This window comes from Metopolophium dirhodum, chromosome 4 (assembly GCF_019925205.1).
Source record: "Metopolophium dirhodum isolate CAU chromosome 4, ASM1992520v1, whole genome shotgun sequence".
Taxonomy (NCBI): domain Eukaryota; kingdom Metazoa; phylum Arthropoda; class Insecta; order Hemiptera; family Aphididae; genus Metopolophium; species Metopolophium dirhodum.
The window spans coordinates 22,528,883-22,553,204 of NC_083563.1; the positions used below are offsets into that span (position 1 = coordinate 22,528,883).

The 24,322-nt window shown below is 28.6% G+C and overlaps 1 protein-coding gene across 1 annotated transcript; it reads left to right on the forward strand.

The window, feature by feature from the left end:
* Positions 1-5,356: 5,356 nt before the first annotated feature.
* LOC132943514 (protein ABHD1-like) lies at positions 5,357-23,964 on the forward strand. Its single transcript, XM_061012541.1, has 8 exons — positions 5,357-5,490; positions 14,314-14,483; positions 16,922-17,138; positions 17,989-18,101; positions 19,595-19,774; positions 20,136-20,199; positions 21,007-21,172; positions 22,880-23,964. The coding sequence occupies exons 1-8, from the start codon at positions 5,374-5,376 to the stop codon at positions 23,065-23,067; spliced, it is 1,215 nt and encodes a 404-aa protein (XP_060868524.1). The 5' UTR covers positions 5,357-5,373; the 3' UTR covers positions 23,068-23,964.
* Positions 23,965-24,322: the final 358 nt, after the last annotated feature.

A 24,322-nucleotide genomic window follows, 5' to 3' on the forward strand; every position in this document is an offset into this window, starting at 1 on the left:
TTAATTATAAATATGTTTTTGTTAAAAAGTAACCACGAACCTTACAAAAATCGTGTACCCAGACCAAAAACATATTTATGTTAAATCAAAAAGAGTCGAAATATTTTTATATAGGTTTTGAAATGAAATACTTGAAATATTTTATACTATTTTACTTGAAATTATTTTAAATGTGTCATGTCTAGAAAATTCTTATTTAAATATTTGGTGAAAAGTTTTTAAAATTGTTCACAATTTTGAATTACAAAAAAAAAAAATCGATTTTACGTAAATAATTAAATTTTTCCAATTATTTTGAAAAGTCTGGAATTTTTACTTTTGACTAGATCCAATTTGTGACCAGAAACCATGCCAACATGCAGCATGCTAAAATATGAAAATGAAGAAATTTTACTTTTCCTAACGGACAACGGTTAAAAGTTACGTCAAATACACTCAAAAATGGATCATAAAACGGTTTTAACGTTTTTATTAAAATTTGTATAATGGTATCGCTCCGCTCAGAATCTAAAGGAAACAATAATAATTACGGGAAATTGGTTAGTAGAAGGGCAGGATGCCATATATTTATAAATCGGGACGTCAATTTGGCAGCATTTAATATGGCGTATGACTTCACTATTTCAGTGAATGTATAAAATTGGAAAAAATGTAATTTTAAAGGTCAATTTAGTGGTACCAAATTTATTATGCAAATTTATTCTTTTTCTGTTACTCATAAAATAATATTTCTTTATAATTCTCCTCACACATAAAATATAAAAAAACAATATTCAGATATTTATTACTCACTAAAATATAATATGTAATACATAAGGCATACATATAGCCATATAGGACATAGGTAGTAGGTAGTTAGGTACCTATAATACAAATGTAAATGCTTATATATACACGTAATTAGGTAATGAGTTTTGTTGTATGTACGTGCGTTGTTCTTATGGTTCTTTACAAAACAACTTTGTAAATCAATAAAAAAAAACCAAATTGTACATGCGTAGGTACGTTACGTATACCAAGGTAATACAATACGCTTATACTATAATACTTACCTACGTCTATAAATATTTTCACTAATTATTTATTGAGAGTTTGTAGTAGAGTACAATATCCATTTATTGATTCAACTATGTATAGTAAACTAGGTACCTACCTATATTAATTACTTTGTGCGGAGATTGCAGTGGTGGAGTTGTTATTTCGTCAAAAATAAAATATGCTGCACAAAAGAAAAAAAATTCTAGGGCCTTATACTTATACAATGCATCTATATTGTATATTATATAACATATAAGCCAGTGAGCGGAATTGACCTTGAAGTGAACTACATGTATATGTATATAGTATATACAGTCATATAGTTTTGGGGGTGGTTCCGTATTGTTGGTAATATTTACTATGGCGCAACTCGTCTGTCTGACCTACCCTTTTGATCGGCTAACTCGACAAAAAACTAAAACTAAAAAATCATTACCCTGCAACTTGCGGTTTACTATAATATTATAGTCTAATACATACAATATAATATGCAGTATACTAGTATGTATAGCCGTATAGGTGCCTACTGCCTACATATTACTTATTATTTATTAGTTATACTTTATTATATCAAACGGCAATATATTATATTGATTATTGTTATATTATGTAATCGCAAGTACCTAACTAAGTCTAAGAGCTCTAAGCGATACGTCGATATGTACTGATACGTCTATTCATGAAAAAGCTTGGAAGGTACCTCGTACCTATATTAGCTATATTGTATAATATAAACCTAGAATCTATATATATACATACTATTATATTATTATAAGACCAAAATAACGTATTATAAATATTAAATATTATACATATAGGTAGGTACTAAAGGTATATTTAATATTACGATAGAAAAATAAGTGCATCTATCACGAGTCGCGACCATATATTATATTAAAAATAAGCAAGCTAAAAACCAAATAGATGTACCTATCCGGCTATATATAACCTATAGTATCAATATCCAAATTCATCGGCACGGATATTTAAAAATATTTTCTGAATATTATTATGTTTGTACAATTGTACAGATGAGTGTCCAACCGTGATTTGCCGTTTTATCATTTAACTTACTGAAAACATAATGTGGGTTAAAATAATATAACCCGTATACCTATATCTTACCTAGGACATATTGGTACGTCTACTCGCGGATACCGGGTGATCATATAGACACTTATATAATTTTTTTATTGATCAAAAAACAACGCTTCAACGACAGAGGTTAGTAGCGTACCTACAATGAAGTTATGTATTACCTACATTTTTTTTTTTTACATATTTTGCCATAATAAATTAAATTAGATTAAACTACATTATTCTGCTATTTTTAAGAAATGTATTATACTTTCGTGTTTTCTTCTCCAAGATTTCGGGTAAACCATTTTTTTTTTTGAGTTCTTCGTAGTTTAGACATTCTGTTAAAATATGTTTAACTGATATACGCGTTCCACATGTGGTGCATGTTGGGGCGTCTTCTTTGACGGAAGCCTTGTGTAAGTCTTAGACACTTATTATTCAAAAAACTATTAACGTTTTTAAACATTTTTTTTACATAATTAAAAAGCATTAAAAATATATTTTTTGATGACAACATGCATTTTAATTTCTTATTTAATAAAGAATATATTTTGGAGTTCTTCAATGTATATAATAATAAAATGCTAGACAAGTTGTTTGTCTGCAGTTATAAGTATTTTAAGTTGAGATGAGCTGGACGTAATTAACCCATACCCAGTGTTGGTCCACTACTCCGCTTATCTATATAACTTTAAACACCTTTACTGGTAAAACACTTGTCCAAAATTCGATTTTTATAGATCGATACTCCAGATTATATTTTCTATCTGAATATGAAATTATGAATCAATGTTATAGTTCAAAAAATTAAAAAAAACTCAAAAAATGTTAATGATAAAAATAATAAAAATATAGGTAACCGTTTTCTAGAAATGTTGTTTTGTAATGACCTACTTAAAAATATGTAAAAGAAATATTTTCAAAAACATGAGTGTTTTATGAAATATTGAGTGACTAATACATATTATAATATCTATATCGAATTCGGATACCCGCCCAGTGGCGTCCGAAGGGGGGGGGGGGCAACGGGCTGAAGCCCCCCCCCATTGCCCGTATAATATTACTTTAAAAAAAAATATTTATCAAGTTTCAATTGTCAACTATAGTAAGCAATAGACGTAAATTTCATATACATCTGACCAGAATGAATTCATATTTTTGAAAAAACATTCTATTTGCATACCAATTTTCCTAAAATTATTTGTAATTTTTCGGTAAAAGTATGAACTATTTGTATGAAAGACCTTGTATTAAATTGTCTAGCCATACAAATTAACTGTGGTTTTGACGAAATTTGAACTTTAAATGCTTATAAAAAATAACCATAATGCCTATGTATCGTTAATATTTTATCTATAAAAAAACTTAAGTATTACATTTTTAAGCTTTTTGACTTTTTGATAATTAATTTTTTATTAACATTTATAGAAAAAAATTTAAACTAATCAAATACAATCCAAGTGGGGATGGTATAACCAAGCTGGTTACCAAACAATTTTAATAAATTTTAATTTTTTTTTCTCCAATTATTTTAAAAAGCACTGAGCATTTTCAATTTCAACCTGCTAAAAGTACCAACTAGATCCAAATTGCTTCCAAAAACATACATTGGGAATTGAAGCTTATGATCAGAGCATTTTTTCTACCAGAAAAGTTGAAAAGTCACAAACATTTTAAAATACCTCGAATAAACGTCTGAAATTATTATACTGGACAAAACAAAAATAAAATTGTAACAAATTTTTAAGCCCCCCCCCCCCCCCATTGAAAAATCCTGCGTACGCCACTGGGATACTGGGATACGTGCAGGTCGCAGGACACATGGTCAATAATAATATTTACCTATAAACCTATCTACGCTTATTATAGTATAAAATTGTATATGTATTATTTATAGCCGTATGACATCTGCATATCTGGTGCATATAATTGCAGTGTGTATACCAGTGTTGTTAAGGAATAATTCCTTTTTAGAGGAGCGAATGAAGGAATTAATTCCATTATTTTTTATAAAGGAACAGGAATGTGAATTAATTCCTTATTTTTAGGAATAGGAACTCAAATATTGTAAGAAGAACAAAATTCTTCTCGGAAATGTGTTTTAAGAAACATTTGGAAAGAAAAATGTAGTTGATCAAGTTTTTAATCTAATATTATCTATTGTCTATATAGACAATAGACATATTTGAAATAATATATACACATCTGTACTTCAAATTAAAATATTTAGGATGTAAAATAAATAATTTTATAAAGTTATTCATATTGTAAACTAAGGTAAGGAACCGGATATTTTTTTAGAGGAACGAGGAAAATAATGAGTTTCTTTTTTATAGGAATGAAGAAGTGAATTAGTTATTTTTAATATTAAATTTACGAGGAACTAAACGAATCCTATTTATATTAAAGGGATAACAAATTAAACGGATTCTTTTATAAAATAAACGTTAACAACACTATAGTGTATACATTACTGTGATCGTTGATGAAATGTTTGAAAATCAACAAATTAAAATTTTTTTTATTTCAATTCAAATATACATAACGCAAATAAAACCGTAATATATAAATTCTTTAGCACAGTATATTTTTATGCACTATATAGTCTTTAATATTATATTATAATATTATCGCGTAGCCGCGGCGTCAAAATTAGCAGTGATTTTCAGTTTTCACCGTCGTCGTATAGTAGCCAGTATAGCCGTATAGGTATGTATTAGGTTTAGGTATTTATAACGTATAGGCATATAATATAGGACATAGCGTAATTGGAAAACGGCAAACCACTATCATATAATAATAATAAAAAATATTTTTATATCATTAAGTAGTTATAATATATTTTATACATATAAGTAAATGAAATATTTTGCAATGCTTTATTTTTTTAGGTTTTTAAATTTTTTTTCATGATAACATGTATAAAATCATATAATATTATATAATTTCACGGTCTAAAGTTATTCTTAAGCTGTGAAAAGTAAAAATCCATTTAGACATTATTTTATTTTACAATATTGTAATAAGTGGTACAGGTGCTTTTTTTCTTTGGTAGACAACAATTAACCGACGTTACACGATCGGTTTAAAAAAAAAAAAAAAACAATCACCCTGTATACAACCGTATTATAATACGCTACCTATATAATATCGCGACGGCAGCTGCGGCGCGCGACCAGCGCACCAAACTTAAACGCGCCGTCGTCGTGTTCGGCGGTCTTCGCAGACGGTAGTCCCCGCCGCTCAGCAGCTGACATGGATCGGCTATTGATTGTTCGGCTCGCGCGGAACGCCGTTCTTCCGTTGGCTTACATAATATTCACCGCCGCCGCGTTCGTGATCGCCGGCTACTTTCTGGCCCTAAAAACACAGGTCGGTATATTATCATCATCGTCATCGCCATCATGTTTTTATAATATATAGGTTCGCATATTATACAGTACAATAATATTATAATAGCCTATAGTACAACAATACCCACCATGCCTATATACACCTTTATAGTGATAATTATTATATTTGGCACAAAAGCATATACCAACACTGACGGAGGAGTTGTCCGCGGAGAGAGTGAAAGACGACCCATTTTAATTGATAATATAACACTATGTTATAATACTTAAAGGTAATGCGGGTAAATTTTACAATGCGATTTGCAAAGCACACGCATATTATATTATAAAATAAAAATGAATATATTGCCAAAATGTATGGGACTGTATAGGAGTACTCTTAGTAACCCAACCTACGTAGGTCGTATAGATGTACGATATAATATTATTTTCTTAATACGGCGGATGATGATATAATTATGATGGTGTATATTTTAATGTTTGATCATCGTCCATCGATGTTATTATTATTGTGCGTTCGTCCTTCGGCTATAGTTTAATTGTTTTCACCACGATTTATCGTCAAAGCTCGCATATTATATCCCATAAAGGTGTTATACTCGTAGTGAGTATTGAGTATAATATTTTATTCATGTTTTTAGTTTTTGCGAAAAACTCATTGTAATGTAAGCAATGTAGGTACCTATAATAAAACAATAATATATTGAAACCGCTTTTACGCTTTGTTATTATGATATAAAAATATGTAATATACAATATATATAAATATATAATAATATAATACATAATAATATACAATTATTAATTGTCATAGTCATCATAGTAAAATAATTATTTCCATAACTAACGGCAACCAAAGTATACTCCTGAGTTCTGGCCCGAGTCTAAACATAAGTATATTTCGCTTTTTGAGAAATTAATCCACTGTTTAAACTTTAAGCACCTACAGTTGAATCGTCGCTCGCGGGGCAAATTATTATACGTTAATATTATAGTACCCTATTGCCTACGTTGGTAAACTAGAAAATAGTAAAATTGTTCATTAATTGTACAGCGTATGTGTACACGCAGGCGTGGATCTAAAAATCAAAAAAGGGGAGGGGGGCTAGATGAAAAAAAAAATTCTAAAATCCTAAAGGGGGGAGGGTTTCAGCTTCCATAGCCCCCGCCTCTTGTATCTGCGCCTGTGTGAGTGTCCATATTTTACAAGTATATTCAATAGATTTAAATTCTCAGCAGTGCGCCTGCGCGGCGATCTTTTGGCCTTAAAAATTTCAATTATGTTTTTATTCTCAAGCGGTAGAAAACTGAAACTGTTGTTAACAATTTGAACGCAGGTGAGAGAGGGGCACTTCAAAGATATATTGTATTGAAAACCAATGTTAGCGTAACCATTAGAGGCTATTAAACATAGGATTTAACAAAACATTAACTATTTTTTATTAAAAAGTCTGTTAATCGATTTAAATTATTTACCGTTTAATTAATTGTTTTCATATTTTAACTCAATGTTTGTGGTCTAATTTTTATCCCATTTAATGTTTTATATTTTTCAAAAATGTATATCATAATACTTAATAAACTACAATGTTGTGCATAATAATTTAGTTAACATTTAAATTTTAAAACTCACCTGAGAATGAATTTAAACTAGTAGTTCTAATATTAAGACCCTCTACAGCGCCCTTGTACGATCTATACTATAGAGTATGACGCAATAATATGGGAATATGCAGGGATCCTTATACTTTGAATTTGTGTAAGCAAACATAGCGAGTGCATCGGAGGTTCTTGAGTTTTACTGTTTTTGTACTAAAGATTGAACATGTGCCACATCACTATACTCCAGTAGGTACTTCAGTCCCATGTGACTGCAGAACGGTCGAAGCTAATGTACAATTTCTTATAGTAAGCAATGGTGATATTGATGATTCCTTTTTCCTCTTAAATTCCCTCAACTTAAAAATCTCTTAATTGTTTTCTATGGATAATCCTCTATTTCTTGTCCATTTATGCACTAACTATGCCACAAACCATCCTAACCCCTTGGAAGGATAACGATGATTGGACCTATAATTTTGGACGAATTTGTCTAGTTATACTATATTGTTATAATTTGTTATCAGTGATAAGTGTTTATGTGTTACTTAGTATTTGAACTATTGTATACAAGTTACTTGATAGTTTATTACTTTGGACTTTTGACGGTATTTTAAAAAAAATAAATATAACTTTTAAGTATGATAGGTACTTATACATTATGCAATCGTGATGCTATAACATTTTAATTCCTTGTAAAATAGCTGAAAATTATTTGATCATAAATTATAAATTCATGAATATTCAAATGATTATAAGCAAGTACCTCGCTAAGCTGTCAAAATTATCATGTTGTTATATGATATGTCACACATTTTCCTTAATACGTTCGCTGCATAGATACCTATTAATTTTGTATACACATACCTACCCAGACCAAAATTACGTATTTTTATGTGTTATCGTGGGCCTAAAAATAATGAATTCGAGGTACGTATTTCAAACATATATACAATATACGCTGAAACCGCTGACGACGAAAAAAAAAATTAAAACCTAAATAAAACTAATAGAAAAACATGTAGAAATTATGCCTTACGATATTAGACTTCATACTTAGTGAACGTGTAAAAATGGCTGTAAACGAGTTGTGTCCCAAATACTGAATTGCGTCCCGATGTTTTTTTCTGGTTACACGAATTGTGTCCCTCAGTATAGTTCGGGTTACACGAATTGTGTCCTTAAGTTTTTTTCGGGTTACACGAATTGTGTCCCCCAGTTTTTTTCGGATTACACACAAGTTTGGTCTAACTAATATAAATAAAAAGCAAAAATAACTACACAAAATATTTTTTAATAATACATATTTCATATAAGGCAAACACTTAAATAAAATAATTTTTATAAATTCACATTGAGTAATTTTTTTATTAAAATATTAAAAGTAGGTAAGTTAGGTATTTCTTATATAATATTATATTTAACACGAAAAATTAGTATAAAAAACTTTAATAATTTATGAAAACAGAACTTGTAACCATCAATTACCAAAAGCATTTTTTTGTTCTCACTTATCATTTGCTCCATAGCGGACGGTTGGTGTTTGACTGACTAGTAAATTAATCGTATAATATTGTATTACTATTATTATATCTCGTCGAAAATTCAAGTGTGATATTGGAATATCCGAGTATAGTTATATGTATATAATATATAGTTCATTATCTTAATATAGTAGATGATCAAGACACACATGTACATGTACAATGACAATCGTTGTAGCTCCATGCACACCTTATCTCCACGCGATAATAATAATCGACAGAATCGAATTTTATTCAGTACCTAAATATCTTATAAAATATATGTTGGTATATTTTATACAACATTGAAATGGAAAAATTTCTCGAATCGAATTTATAAAAACTTTTTTTTCAATAAACGAAATAGCATATTTTTAAACTTTATAAAACAGTGGAATACAATTCGTGTTATCGGGACACAACTCGTGTACCCCATTTTTATGATTGGGACACAACTCGTGTACCCCACTTTTATCATCGGGACACAACTCGTTAACTGCGGTAAAAATGTCATCAGTAAAATAATTTTTTTCGTCTACACCCGTTGTATAGTCGGTTGAATAATATAGGAAAATCTTTCCCCGTGATTCACTAATATAACTGTGATAACATTTTACATTATGGCAGAAGTAATGAAGTGGCCAGTGCGGGTAAAGTTATTTGAATTTTCTTAGCTCGAAATTATGCGGAAACCGGGTGACTTATTACAACATACCTACTGATGTCATCACTATTATCAGTCAAATTATTTTTGGCTCGTTACACGCGTTTCTAATATTATTTTTCTACTTGCTGATTTTAGGGAAGCGATGAATGCTTTTGATTACCTATAGATAAATTATAATTAGGATTATCATTAACCTACTATAGGGATCGCTCTAGTGTTGTTTGATCAAAATCGTCTAAGCTTTCAAACGATGTTTGTTTGAACATGCTTGACCGTGTAGATTAGATCTTAGACCGTAGATTTTTTAATGATATCATTTCGGGCATAATGGTCAGGTGGCCACTTTGCATGACAACGATTTTTACTGTACGTAATAAAATGTTATTTGAACCATTTTTAGTAAACTAAATGGATAGGTACTATTGTAAAATCTAATTTAATTCGAACTATTACAGGTATTATATCTAGATCTTTACAGGGACTGGCCATTTTACCTGACCACATTGGGTAGAGTGGCAACTTTGTATTTTTTTGTATACCAAACATTTACATTTTAAATAAAGTTGCATATAAAATTTAAAGCTCTTTTATCACTTTTTAATAAGCTTTTTTTTTATAAATATTTTGATTTTAAAGAAAGTTATTACTGTTATTAGGTATAATAGTATTTAATTTTTTAGTTAATAATAAATAATAATAATTTATAACTTTCTTCTTTTACCTCAATGAGTGAAATACGGAGAGAGCTCTTAACCATAACACACGTGTAAGACGGAGAAAAAATTACTTATATGTGCAAGTTTTTAATTTTATTAGCATTAGTTGACTTATAATAGATATATTTACTTTAAAATACTGCACTTACTATACACATTAATGTGTATAGCTTATACGTTATAACATTAATATTCAATATAGGACTCCACAGCTGCATTCACGTGTGATATCTTTGTCTTACAGATGTATACAAATTAAGTTTCCCAAAGTGGTCTATATAATCAAGCGCCTGCAGGTTCAACTATGATCCCCAAGGGGTCGATGTCAACGAAAAAAAAAATATGGTCCATGAGATATAAATAGGGATACACGAGGGTCATACATACTGAAAAGGGGTTTTAGAATGGTTGCCAATCTTATACAAAAATAAGAAACAGATTACGGAAGTCAATGGTAGAATAGAGTAATAGATATAAAATAATGTTAAACTTGACTAATTTGAAGCCAAATATTGAACATTTACAATTGAAGCATCTGGCTCATATGGCTCATCCATCCCATTATTGGTTTTTGAATAGTTATTATCTCTAAGAATGTTACTAGACCCATTTTCATATTCTGTCGTTTTAATAATTAACAAAAATTAATTATCAAAGGTTTGAATAAATACAAATTTTACATGATTTTTATTTCAATATTTTTCACTCTGCAGTAAATGTGTGGCTTCGTATCAGCTGTCAAAAATACATTGATGAATTTATAGAAATTCATTATTCTAAGAAAAACAGGAAAAGTTGTAATACTTTGTAAGGTCTACGGGATATTTAGTTTGGGTACCTCTGCAGGTGACTGGTATACAACATACCAAATTCGCATTCATCAAAACTGCTAAACAATTTTGTGCTGTTAGCTTTAAATAGAGTCCATTTGTCTCTTATCAAACTTAAATAAAAGAACAGTATCTGTGTATTTAAGTTGGTTTTTAACGATCGTTTCATTTTTAGCGAGTCATAGCCCATAGCTACCTGCTTTATGTATGTTCAATGTTGTATGCTTGTATATTATAAGATATTACAGTATTAAAATGCTCATAACACGCTTAACATTTTTAATAGGTAGGTAGGTATCGTAAAATACCAACTATTACAATCACAGATATAATGTGCATGCCTTTAAATTTGATAATTATTGGTCAATTCACTATAGTATTAAAAATAACAACATAAAATGTATTCTTTATTCTGTTGAAGGAATATTATATGATATGGCCATATTATGTTTTAGGTGGGTTGTAGGTAAGTTTGTAAAACAGGCACGGCACAGCACAGCAGATGAGTCAGATGTGGCATCCTCTTAATTTTGAATAAATAATAACTACTATCTTATTATGTACAATTTTCATGAAAAATGCAGATCTTAATAATTAGTTGATTCTTAGTTCATATATTATAATAGTTACATTTATTTTAGTTAGGTACTCATATAGTTACAAGGTTGAAATTTAAAATATTATTAACTAAAACATAAATATAATAATCATAATAATTATAATTACTTTTTAACAAAAAATCCAGTATGTAACTGCTATTTAATATACAGGGTGTATCAAAAGTCTTCATCCGATTTCAAAAATTTATATTTATTTTAAAAATGAAGATATACGGGTGAAATAAAGTAAAATATATTCTTAAAATAGGCAAGTTTTATTAATCAGTCAAGCATTAATACATTGGTCGCTAACTTGCGATTAACCATTGCCGAACTATATATCAGTTCATAATCGGGTGAAGAATTTTGAAACAACCTGTATATATCATGATCTTTGTATTACATTTTGACGCTTTTTGCCCAAAAAATACAATTTTATTGATATTTATAGAAAAAAAACTAAAAAAATTTAAATTTGAAATTGTCTGTAAACAGCTAAAAACAAGTCAAAATATTTTGAAAATGTTATCAACTATAGGAATTGATATAATAAACATATGACATAAATCTCAAGTGTCTTCGGTTTTTCGTTTTTGAGTGACAACAAAATAAAAAACTACTACTTGAGAAATCGATTGAATATCCAATGTTGTAAAGATTTGAAGTTCAAAAACACATAAAAACTTAATTTGACTTTCCGGTAGACTTTTTTTTTAAAGTTAAGGTAGACAAACCTTTGAGGAATCTTATATTAAGTTTTCAAATTCATTTTTAATTTCAACTTCCTTAAATTGCCAACTAGATTCACTTTCCTAACAAAAAAGATATTGAATAACAAAGCATTTTTTATACATGTACTAAGACACAAAAAAAAATTGCTCTACTTAGAATCTAAATTATTTAGTATTACTTTTAACTTTGGACATATTGTAGTGGTTCAGTTGTTAGTTGTTAATTGACCATTTAATTTGATTAGTTTTTAAAATGAGTGAGGTCACAAATCACAATTTACTTATTCAAACTATTGGTTTTTCCTCGCTGATCATAGTAAAACCGCATAATATATTGTGTAGGTAGTTAAATACTTCAAAATTTATATTCAGCATAATATAATTTCATCTCAACCACTAATCGGATTTGACCATTAATTTGTAATTGGGTGAAAATAAAAATTATAAAATGTTTATTATTTTATACAGATGTCTATCTAAAATTTAAATCAATATAGGATGTTTATATATTATAAACTATTATTTTACCAAAAAACGTTTCAAAAACCATCCAGAATGAATTCCTATTATAACAAAAAAAATTTTTTTAAAATTACCTCTGCTAATTACCTTTCAATTTATGATGAATAATTTATAATATGAAACTTTTTATATTTATCTATACAGTTTGATATCGGTGGAGTACGATTACGCGCGTCTTACCTTTTTGGGCATACGATTGCTCGCAATGTCGGAATAACAAAGAACATGCTTTTGACTATGTAAAAGCGTACAATTGCGCGTGAAATTGGAAGCGACGTTGCCAAGTTATTATTAAAATAATTATTATTATAAAAAAAATATCGTTAACAGGTATATAATACATAGACTATATACATATTAATAAATTATTTATGTGTATATGGTATAATACGATTTTAACATAGAAAAAACACCAGACAAACAAATTTTCGACTAGCCTATTGATATCTTATAAATTCAATTTTTTAGGTCAAAATTATCAACAAAAAAAAAACAATAATAATTTTAAATAATGTATTTATTTCTAATAATATTATTTTATTATTATTATTTCGTTATTAAGTAACGAGTGGTCAAAAATGGTATTATTTACAATTACTATTCAACGATATTACCTAATTAACGAAATTATAATTAATTATCGAATTATATTTAGATCTGACATTCCCAGGGGGCTACGCGTGTAAATCGTTATAATAAAATAATATAAAATATTCAAATAGATAAATAAAATTTAAATTTTGCCAAATTATTATTAAAATTTTGTTAAATCTATAACACAAAATAAAACAGATACTTTATATTCACACTCAGGCTACCTCATAAAAGAACATAATAATTATTATAAATAAAAAAATATTCTTTAAAAAAAAAATCGTTATAATAAAATAATATAAATAAAATAATATTTAAATTTTAAAACCCTGATACCTATTTCCAATTATGGCTAAATACTTAAGTAATTTTTCTGGCGTTTTATTTTTTAGATACTCTTCGAATTGCTTACTCATAAATTCGATTTTCTTTAGTTCTTCCTTCGACTTTGACTTGATTATTCCTCTGGAAATGGTTGATAATTTAGTGACGGTTTCTGCCTGAGTTTCCATAAGGGTACTTATAACAACAAATGTTGGTGGATGAGCACTATTAAACTGGGCGTTATATGTTCTATGAAAACTTTCAGCCCCATTTGTAGTTCTGAAAATGTATGAATATTGTAATGAATATTTTTTGTAGACTTATTAGTAAATATATACCTATAATCTGTATATTTGGCAACGTTGCTTAGAAGTAAAAATAATTTAGCGCGCGCAATCGTACGCCTAAAAAGGTACCGCTGATAAGGACCGCGCGCAATCGTATTATCATACACTAAAACTAAATAATAAATTACTAAATTAGGTATAGCAAAAGCCAAAAATATGATCTTCATTAAGGAACTTGAACATTAAATGTATATATATATATATTATAATATATACACTATTTAGGTATGTAAACTGCCGTTAACTGGGGGAGATGCGTCATGGGTCTATGCGGTCGGATAGCTCAGTGATAGAGCAATCGCCCGGCAAGCGAGAGACTCGGGTTCGATTCCCGGTTATAATCATATTATAATTTACCTATATTAAAATATATACACATTTTTTTTTTAGTCATCCATGTTGTTTTGTAAAGATGGAAACTTCAAGCAATTCCTTATTAATAAAGTACCTGTTGTCAGAGAAAAATATTTACCTTCTATTTGTGGGTTCAATGGATATGCACATACAGTTCTCGCCACACTGTTTAGAGATATCATTACACCTACAGTAGTTTATGACAGGTAAGTCGTGTTATTAGTTTTCTAATAATCAATAAATATATAAATCAAAATTTGTTTATAAAAATAAATGTAAAATGTATAGATAGATAAGTTTGATTCAAAATAGATGTTTTAGTTTAGAAAAATATTTTACTGTTATATTTAAACATTATAAGTTATTATATAGTAGTTGGGAAGTATGAATAATTATTAGTGATGTTACAAACCTTGATTTTCAAGGATAACCCGAACCAGAACCGAACTTTTAAACAATTCTAAAAACTTAAAAACAATTATTATTACGATAAAATTATGATGAAAATACGAATAAATGTTATGTATACCTATTCAAATAATTCAATAATTCCATTTTAATATTTTATTAATTTTTATCATTCTTACTTTAAGATTTTCGAAGCGAAATAATTACAGCCGGCTTTTGGTTCGGTTATGTTGAATATTGAAAATGTTCAGTTCATTTTTCGAACTATTATAGGCTAGCTATAGCTTAACTGAATTGAATTCTTTGTGTTCGGTCAGACTATTTGTAACATCACTAATAATTTTTCAAGGGCACCCGGGAATTGGGCCACAATATTAACCTTTTTAAAAAAGGTATACGGTAATTGGGCCACTATTAAATTTCAATAAAATAATATCTAATATAATACGTAGTTACAATACTTAACACTGCAGTGCACACGAAACTTTACTCAAAGCGACCGCCTTCCTTATCAAAATGTATCAAATTATCAAATATTAAATAAAATAGATTTAGTAGGGACTGTCATCAAATGAAACGGATTAAAATAGCCAAAAGAGTAATATTTACAAAGAATATAAAACATCGCTACAAATGCCATCGAGTCTTTTCATTCACATTTCAAAAATAATTTCCTTATGTCACATCCTAATATTCATATATTTTTAAATGTTTTATTGGGAGTTCAAACAGAAGTTTATATTAAAATTAGAAGCGCAGAAACAAACTTTAATCAAATAAAAGAAAAAATTATATTCTTAATGAAATTAAAAAATACAAAGAAGTGAAAAACAGATTGAAATTTGTAAAATCTGTATCGTATTATTTAAAATAATAATTGTATTTTTATGTATTAACAAATTAATAATTATTTGACTAATTTTATAGACATTGTTTTATATAAAAATTTTGAAATCTGTATACCGTTATTTAAAAAAATAATCGTACTTTTATGTATTAGAAAAAATATAGTTAATAAACGTTATATATTATATTCCTATAATTATAGGTGTATTTTAGGTGTACTAACATTACGCATGTCGCATGTGACATCCGATTATTGTCTACTGAGTGGTATATTTAATATAAGACACTCATTATTTCAAAAACTATCAATGCTTTTGAAAATTTATCTGAAATTTGGTTTTTATAGATTGAAATACTCCAAATAATATTCTGCTTAGGAATATGTAATTAAAGTTTAAACATAACTGTTGTAATTAAAAATAGTAAAAGAAATTAAAAATTATGACAGCAAAATAGTAAAAATATTATTATTCCTAAACATGTTGTTTTGTAATGACTCAAAATTATGTAAAAGAAATATTTTCAAAAACGTTAGTGTTTTCTGAAATAAGGAGTATCTTAATTTAAATGATTCACCCCGTTCACCACCTTCAGGGAATCGGTATAATTACAATGTGAATATTATAAAGGAAACGAGAAATATAAATATTATAATACACTACGAGACAATTATTTTATCGTAAATCATTAAATATCTGTCTAAACATTCTAAACGTAATTTATAGATCTATTAATAATCCTTTTTTTGGAGGGGGCGAATAATTTACATATTATGTCTGGAGTAAATTCTAATATTGTGGACCATGTGGAAACTGGAAGCTGTACAATTGATAGGTATACAAAGTGGTACACAATAGTAAAGTATAGTTATGCAATACGAGAATGTATAAATAGTTTCACAGATTTTTTGCAGTTTGATGTATGGGGAAGAATGATCGAGACCTATAGCTAGTTTAATGACTTGTGAAAGTTTAGGTGATTGTGGACTATAATTAATACGTAAGCAAGTAAAGAAAAAATCTATGATTTTACAGGAGAAATCTAGTTGGTAGAACGTAGTAGTAAAAAGAGGAGTGGTTAAATAGAATACCTACATTCAAATAAAATTCATAAAAAAAAGTGTCAAGATTTGATAGGAACGAATAGAATAATAATTAAATGGCTCAAGTTATAGTTAGTTACAATAAATTAAAAACATCAAATAAATTATGTAAAATAATGTTGATTATTTAATTGTAATAAATTATAATAATATAAAACATAGATTATTGCTTATTGTGTTAAAAATTTAATTTCTATAGTCCTTTTATACTAAAATAATAGTCATAGGTATATCTTAGATAGTCTTAATGTTTTAATAATAATAATGTTTTACTATATAACTCTATAGGGAAATTTTGACGTTAAACGACGGAGGCGAACTCGCTGTAGACTGGCTGTATCCAAAACATAAAGGTCCACAGAGTTTAGTAACTGTGCTCATACTCACTGGACTTACAGGTGATAGCCAATCTGAATATGTCAGAGAAACAGTAAACGAGCTGTTTGAAAAAGGCTATTGTTGTGTTGTTCTTAATTACAGAGGCAGAGGAGGTGTAAAACTGAAGGTAAAATAAAATGCTAAGTAAAATACACGAATTAATATTGTGTGAAAATTATATTAATTTAAAAATACATTTAATATAATAAATATCAAATTAGATAAAGAAACACAGAGTCTAAATTCGAGGCCACCAAATAGGAAAAAGACAATTCATAAAAAATTATTATCATTTTTTTTTTTTTTAAGAATTTATAATAATTTATTGATATCCACTTCATAAATGTACATAGATTCTATAAAGATCATCACAATAGTAATTTTTGCTGGAAAAATCCTATCGTCAAAAGTTCCCCGTTTAATACCGTTAGAATATCTATTTAATAAGTTGTATACATTTTTAAGCAATTATTGCTTTTTTTCTTTTTATTTCATTTCATTGGATCAATCTTTGAGGGTACTAAAATTACACTCATTTTATACATTTATATATTTTTGGTAAAACTACATTTTTCCACATTAGAATTGAAGCACATTATAAGTTATAACATAATATTTTATACACAAATTAATTCAAGGCTTTAAAAGTCATAATGATTGCCTATACCCGACGCCGGACATGCAGAGTGTCGCCACTTATTTATTACTGTCAAGTACTAATACAATGTTAATTTAAAAGTGTTTACATTGTTAAACAAAAGTAGGTGCTTAACCTTTCATAGAAAACGCAATACATTGCGCCCTTCTAAAGTTCAGGTTAGGTTTTACCTACTACCCTTAAAGCCTGTGTGCTTCAATTTTCAAACCAATCACGCCAAAATATCATATACATAATATCATTATTTCATCCTCCCCGAGACCCCGACTACGTTTGATATATAGTTTAGAATTATTAGCGACCGATTGAATTTCGACAGACTGCCCGAACGTACTCGGCGACCAACATCGAAGACCTGACAGAAGTGCTGAAACATGTCAAGTCCAAACGGCCAAACAGTCCGATCGCCGGCATAGGATTCTCAATGGGAGGGTAACATTGTCGTCGTCATCCTTGCCACGGCCATAGTAGTTGTAATACACACTATAACTGAGAACGAACGTACCGAAGGTACCAATTATGTTTGTTTGAATGACTGCAAAAGAGTTTCAAAAACACCGTTTTGATGTTTTCTTTTTTTTTTTTAATGATTTGACACGATTTTTACGATTTCTGTCGCATGTGCATGTGCTACTTTTTGATCCTCGGAAGACAGTAAAATCTATGATTTAGGAGATCAAAATATTTTCGAAGTTTTTTGTACAGTGTACCTGTACTCTTCAACTATTATGCTTGTAATACGATTATTTTCCTGCATTCAGTGTTTTAGTAGGTATTTTATTTACTTATACGAACTAATTATATAAACAGATTAAAATAATTTTAAGTAAAACGTTTTAGTGCGTTAATTTAAAACGAACAATAAACATGTAATTACTTGATTTATAGTGAATGACGAAGGTACCCAAATAGTAACATTATAATATATTAATTTATAATATAGAAAAAAGAATAATCGATCATTGTAATATTTAAGAGTCGCTTAGGCGCTGTATGCCTTTATACTTTCATTTATTATTTATTGTATCAATATTTGGCCATCACTCTTTATTGATTTTTTTGTCTTTTGATAATAATATCTAGTTACGGGTGTTTTCGTGTCATATTACAGTTTATAATTTACTACGATAACCTATTTTAATTTTAAAGTAAGATACAACTTTTCATATTTTAATTAATAAATCTATAATCAGTACCCTGCACTTCCTTATACGTTTACACGTTTCTTTAAATACATATTTGTGAATTATGACTTATAAGCATAAAAAACAATGATTAGTTGTACATAGATATTAGAAAATTTTTTAATTTTTAAACCTTTATCCCTCCTTTGTAATTGGCCGTTATTACTTATTATTATCTTAACTTTAAATTTAAACTAAACAATAATAACAGAAATTATCGATCTAGATTTTTTTGTACACAGTGATTCTTTTGGTTATGAACACTAATCAGCTTTGAGGGTGAAAATATCAGCGTGCCAATATAAAATGTTAGAATAGTTTACAGTTATAGGTGTTATAAATTTTTCAAAAAAATTAAAACTTTTTTAAACGTTCACTGTTAAAAATAACAATTTTTACAATGGTTGTTGGATAAATGGAAGAATTTGTTTTAGTTTTTAACTTAAACATTATGTTAATAATTAAAATATCTAACTAAAGTACGTGTAATAAATTTACGTAGTAAAACGTTTTTTTCTCTTAATAGAAATATTTTCTGCACGTGTTTGACATTATATTGGCAATTTTTTCTTAAACTAAATGATACTAGAAATTGGTTTGCATAAAAACCAGCAACCATGTCGATGACTGTTTCTAATTGGTACGTTCTTTCTTGAGCATATTGTGTCGTTAGTAACTTCCACCTTCGCATAAATTGATATCATCATAATATTGCTACATATTGTATAATTTTATTAACAGGACATTACTGGGAACATTCTTAATGTCATCTGAACAAGAAAAAAATAAACACTTGGTCACAGGAATACTAATTTCAGTGCCGTGGAATGTTAAACAAGCATGTAAAAACGCAGAAGGTTCATGGCTGATGCGAAAAATGGGCAAAAACCTGTCCCACCATTTACGTAGTGTCGTCGTTAAGTGAGTAATTTTGAAGTAGGGTGTTTATTTGAAATTCAAATTGTGGCGTTCATGAATTTTCAATTGGAGGGGGGGGAGGTTGTGGATAATTTGATAATTTCTAGGAGGGGCTATCGGATCACAAAAAACAGGTGCGTAAAAATGTGGCTAATGAGGGGGGACGGGGTTACACCTCGAGCACACCCATGAATTCAAAGAATATAAAAAATGATCCTATAGTATTCTAGTACCCCTAAATATATGGCCTCGAATGTGCATCATGCAAATAAATTGCAATAAATCCATGATCTATATAGTACCCACCTACTTAGGTAATTAAATATGATAATTAACTAACAATTTTTAATCAACGTTATTTCAGGAACAAAGATGTTATTTTCAAACAAGATAATGACAGATCGTTGGATTATAACATTATTAAACGGGTATGACACAATATTTATTGATGTAGAAGTTAGCAGTTTATATTTAATATAAAATATCAAAACTACGATATTAAGTGTAAAAATCATGATCAATAATAAAACTAATAATGCACTATGTAAAACAAGAATAAATTTAATATTTTTATGCGTTCCTGTAGTATTTAAGTATTGTACTACTCTAATCTAAAATTATAATTTTAAATAAGGTTCTACGTATTTATTATGGTGAATGGGTAATCTATTTGACGTGAGACACTCATTATTTCAGAAAATAACGTTTTAAAAATGTTTCGTTTACATAATTTTAAGTAACAAATAACATTTTAGAAAAATCTATTTTTTTAACCTTATAATTTTCGAAATTTTATTCTTTTTTAAATGACAACATTCGTTTTTAATTTCATATTCCAATACAAAATAGTATTTGAAGTATTCGATCTATAAAAATCATATTTAGGACAAGTCGTTTACTACCTACCTATAAGTGTTTAAAGTTTAGATGGGCGGTGACGCGTATAGTAGTGGACCAATATGTTCCTACTTGTATTAAATATTTCAGTAGCGTATCAAGGATTTTTTCAAGGGGGGGATATAACATTTTTGATGGACATTCAGTATGCACATATTATATTCATATTATTATATACATGTTATATTGTGTACAAAATTTGGTCTGCGGGGGACATATGACCCCCATATCCCCTCTTAGATACGCCACTGGCATATTTACACGTTCAAACATTAATTTTGACATCATGCAAATTATATTGAAATTAAAAATTAAAATATTATGTTGGGTAATTGCAGTGTAACACCATCCGAGAGTTCGACACTGCCTACACCATTAAAATATTCAACTACACCAATGTGTATCACTACTATGAGGATGCGACACTGAGCAACAAACTGCACCTGATCAACGTACCATGTCTGTGTTTAAGTGCAGCGGACGATCCTTTTCTTTATTTTAGAGGTATGATATGTATAAACAAGTAATACAAATACAAGGTACTTGTCAGTTTTTGTCCTTGTACATCCCGTGGCTCGCCGACGATTTATTTTGAAGGCTGCACTCTTCTACCCACCTTCCAACTTGGGATTAACTGGAATGATTGATATAAATTAGTAATTTAACTATATAACTCGACCTAAAAATCACTATTCACTAAGGATTAATGCATTATATTTTATAACTAGCTGATCCTGCACAACCTTGCCCGTGACCAATTAAATAATGCCAGTGGATTTACCTTTTTTTTTGTATTATCGAGGACCGGGGAGAGAACCGCGATTTGCATTACAGCTCCCCGGCACCAGTGGATTTACCTAGTCTTAAACTCCGTTAAATGTATAATAACTACACATAACACTGTAATTTGGGTGGTTTTGACTAAATATAAAATACAGATCTAAAATTATATTAAAAATATTTTATTGTCAGTAACCTTCAATGTGATAACCCTTTACAAATAAAAAAAATATTTCGTTTTTCGTTAGCCAACAAATATCTGCGTTAGCTCCCCTTTAAGATGCAAAATTTAAAAAAATTGGCTGCGAGGTGCACATTTTCGGGTATAGGTTTAGGTACCTATATTTCCAAATAAGAACTATGTGTGTGGATCACTCTCAAACATAAACACACATAAACATTATATCTGTACATAATAGAATTTTTGTTTTTTTTTTTGTTTTCTGCCCGTAAAACAAAACATTTTCTATCTCTGTCTTTGGTTGTTTTCCTTTAATTCAATTATAAGTTCTCGGGTGTACCGTGTACCGTTTTACATCCTTCATCATAGAATATCCCGGACCTCCCCAGTGGTAACTTTCCTAAGGGTACTTTTTCAATTACTATTTTTTATCACTGAATCATATTTTCACTAAGTATGTCCAGCCCACGTCAGTCTTCATTTTGTGATTTCCGTGGTCGTTGGAATAGAGTTCAGCATTGTGTTGTTTGTTCTTCTCACCGCTAGGTGATCGACATGGATGAATAGGCCATTTTTGTCCTACCAGGACACTTTAAAAGGTCTCCTACATGAAAAAAATCTGTCAAGGAATTATTGTGTCAAACGATAAAAAAAGGCCGCATTGCCCAAATGTTGAGGGGGCCCACCGGGAAATTACTGGCTTCCCGGTAGGCCTATCCACACGAACAGGGTGAGCCTCATCCCAGGCAGTAATCAGGTCTTAGGCCATATAGGATGATAAGTCGAATAAAATTCATATGTATTTTAATGTTTATAGATATGTTTTTATAGATATTATGATTCTGGTTTTTAACAAGAGGGGTCAAACTCCAAAATAACATTTATTTGCCATTTGTAGGTATTCTATTTAACACGTGTGTTTTTAGTTCATCGCCTGTTTACACAATATAATAGGTAATAATATTATTTCCCAAAATCATATTTCAAAGATATTTATGAGAAAAAAAGTTATTGAAGAGCACTAACTACTTAGGTATAATACCTACAACCTACGTCGTTGGCTAAATACGTGCATATATTTATTTAATTTATAACGGGGGGGGGGGGGGATTTACAGACAATTATTGACATAATGAGGATTAGATACATAATACACAGTTAACATAATATGACATTACATTTATTAATTAACTATACATATTATCATATTATTAAAACACGAACTTATTGTTATATCTTTTATATTATAGACATACCCGTGAACGAAGCTGACAATCACGGAAATTTGGCTATATTAGTGACTTCCGGGGGTGGTCACGTGGGTTACCTGGACACTTTTTGGCCGTTCACAAACAATAACTTTATGTTAAAGCTCATCCAACAATATTTCGACGCGATTATGGTAGACAAGAATTATGAAAAATTTGTTAGCCTTTAAACAGCAAAATTTTACGATTTATTACAATATAATATATCATAATTTTTATATAGTGTTGTATGTAAATAGCAAAAAAAAGGCACATACGACTGATGATAATTGTTTCGGGTAGGATTAGTGTCGTTAAATATTGCTATTTATTTAAACTATTTTGTTATATGAATTGTTAATCGAATAATGTCATTAAGGCATTTTAAGCGTAGTTTAAAATTAAGAACATAAATTTATTACTTCGTTATATTATTATTAATACATTAAATGTGAATCAAGGGTAAAAGTAAAGCTACAATATATTGAACGAAATTCAAAATTGATAAATTATAAGAATATTATATAATACATTTGAATGAAGGAACAACATTTAAAAAAAAAAAAAAATAAATTATGTACCTATCTTAATTTTGTTGACTGTAGAATTTTGGTAATTTATACCTATAGTGATGGTCCCTGTTGTTGTGAAGTCCATGAAAAAATCATCGAGAAACATCCGTTTTATGAAATTAAGATAATATAATAAGTTATTTTTCGTTTCGACACTAGCAAATACTAATGCATTTTTTTTTTAAATTTTCTACTAAATTATAACTAATTCATATTTTAGTTATATTATTACACCAATTATTGTTATTATAAAAATACTTCTTTTAATGATTAATGTTTACTAATATTATGAATTATAATTAAAGTAGGTATATTCGTATATTATATTTTTACAATATTAATTACAGACTAGAATAATATTTTGCTATAGAATTATGAAATTATATATATAAGATGATATTATATATATGATTATATTATGTAATATACCTATTACTTATGTATTATGCTTTTCTTTCATACTATAAGACTCAGCGTCTGGCCCACTACAGGCTAACAATTGATTAATTTACATATTATGATGAACATTTTTTTTTCTTACAATAACGTTAGATTAAAATAAGTGAAAATAGGAACAACAATTAACAAATTATGTAGATAAATTTAATTTTTAAAAGTACCTACATATACATTATTATGAACTTGAATTTGTTTAAGAAATACATCAACAGCTATTACACGCATTTTTACTAGATTTCAATCATAATTCTTTACATCTATCTGGGTTTATAATAATATAGTAATAATAATCATATTTTATTTCGAAATAAATTCCAATTTATACCTTACAACTTGCAACACAATTAATAGTTAATGATACAGCGTGAATATATCTCTCATGTGAAATAATAGTTTTTTTCTTTAGCTATTGGTT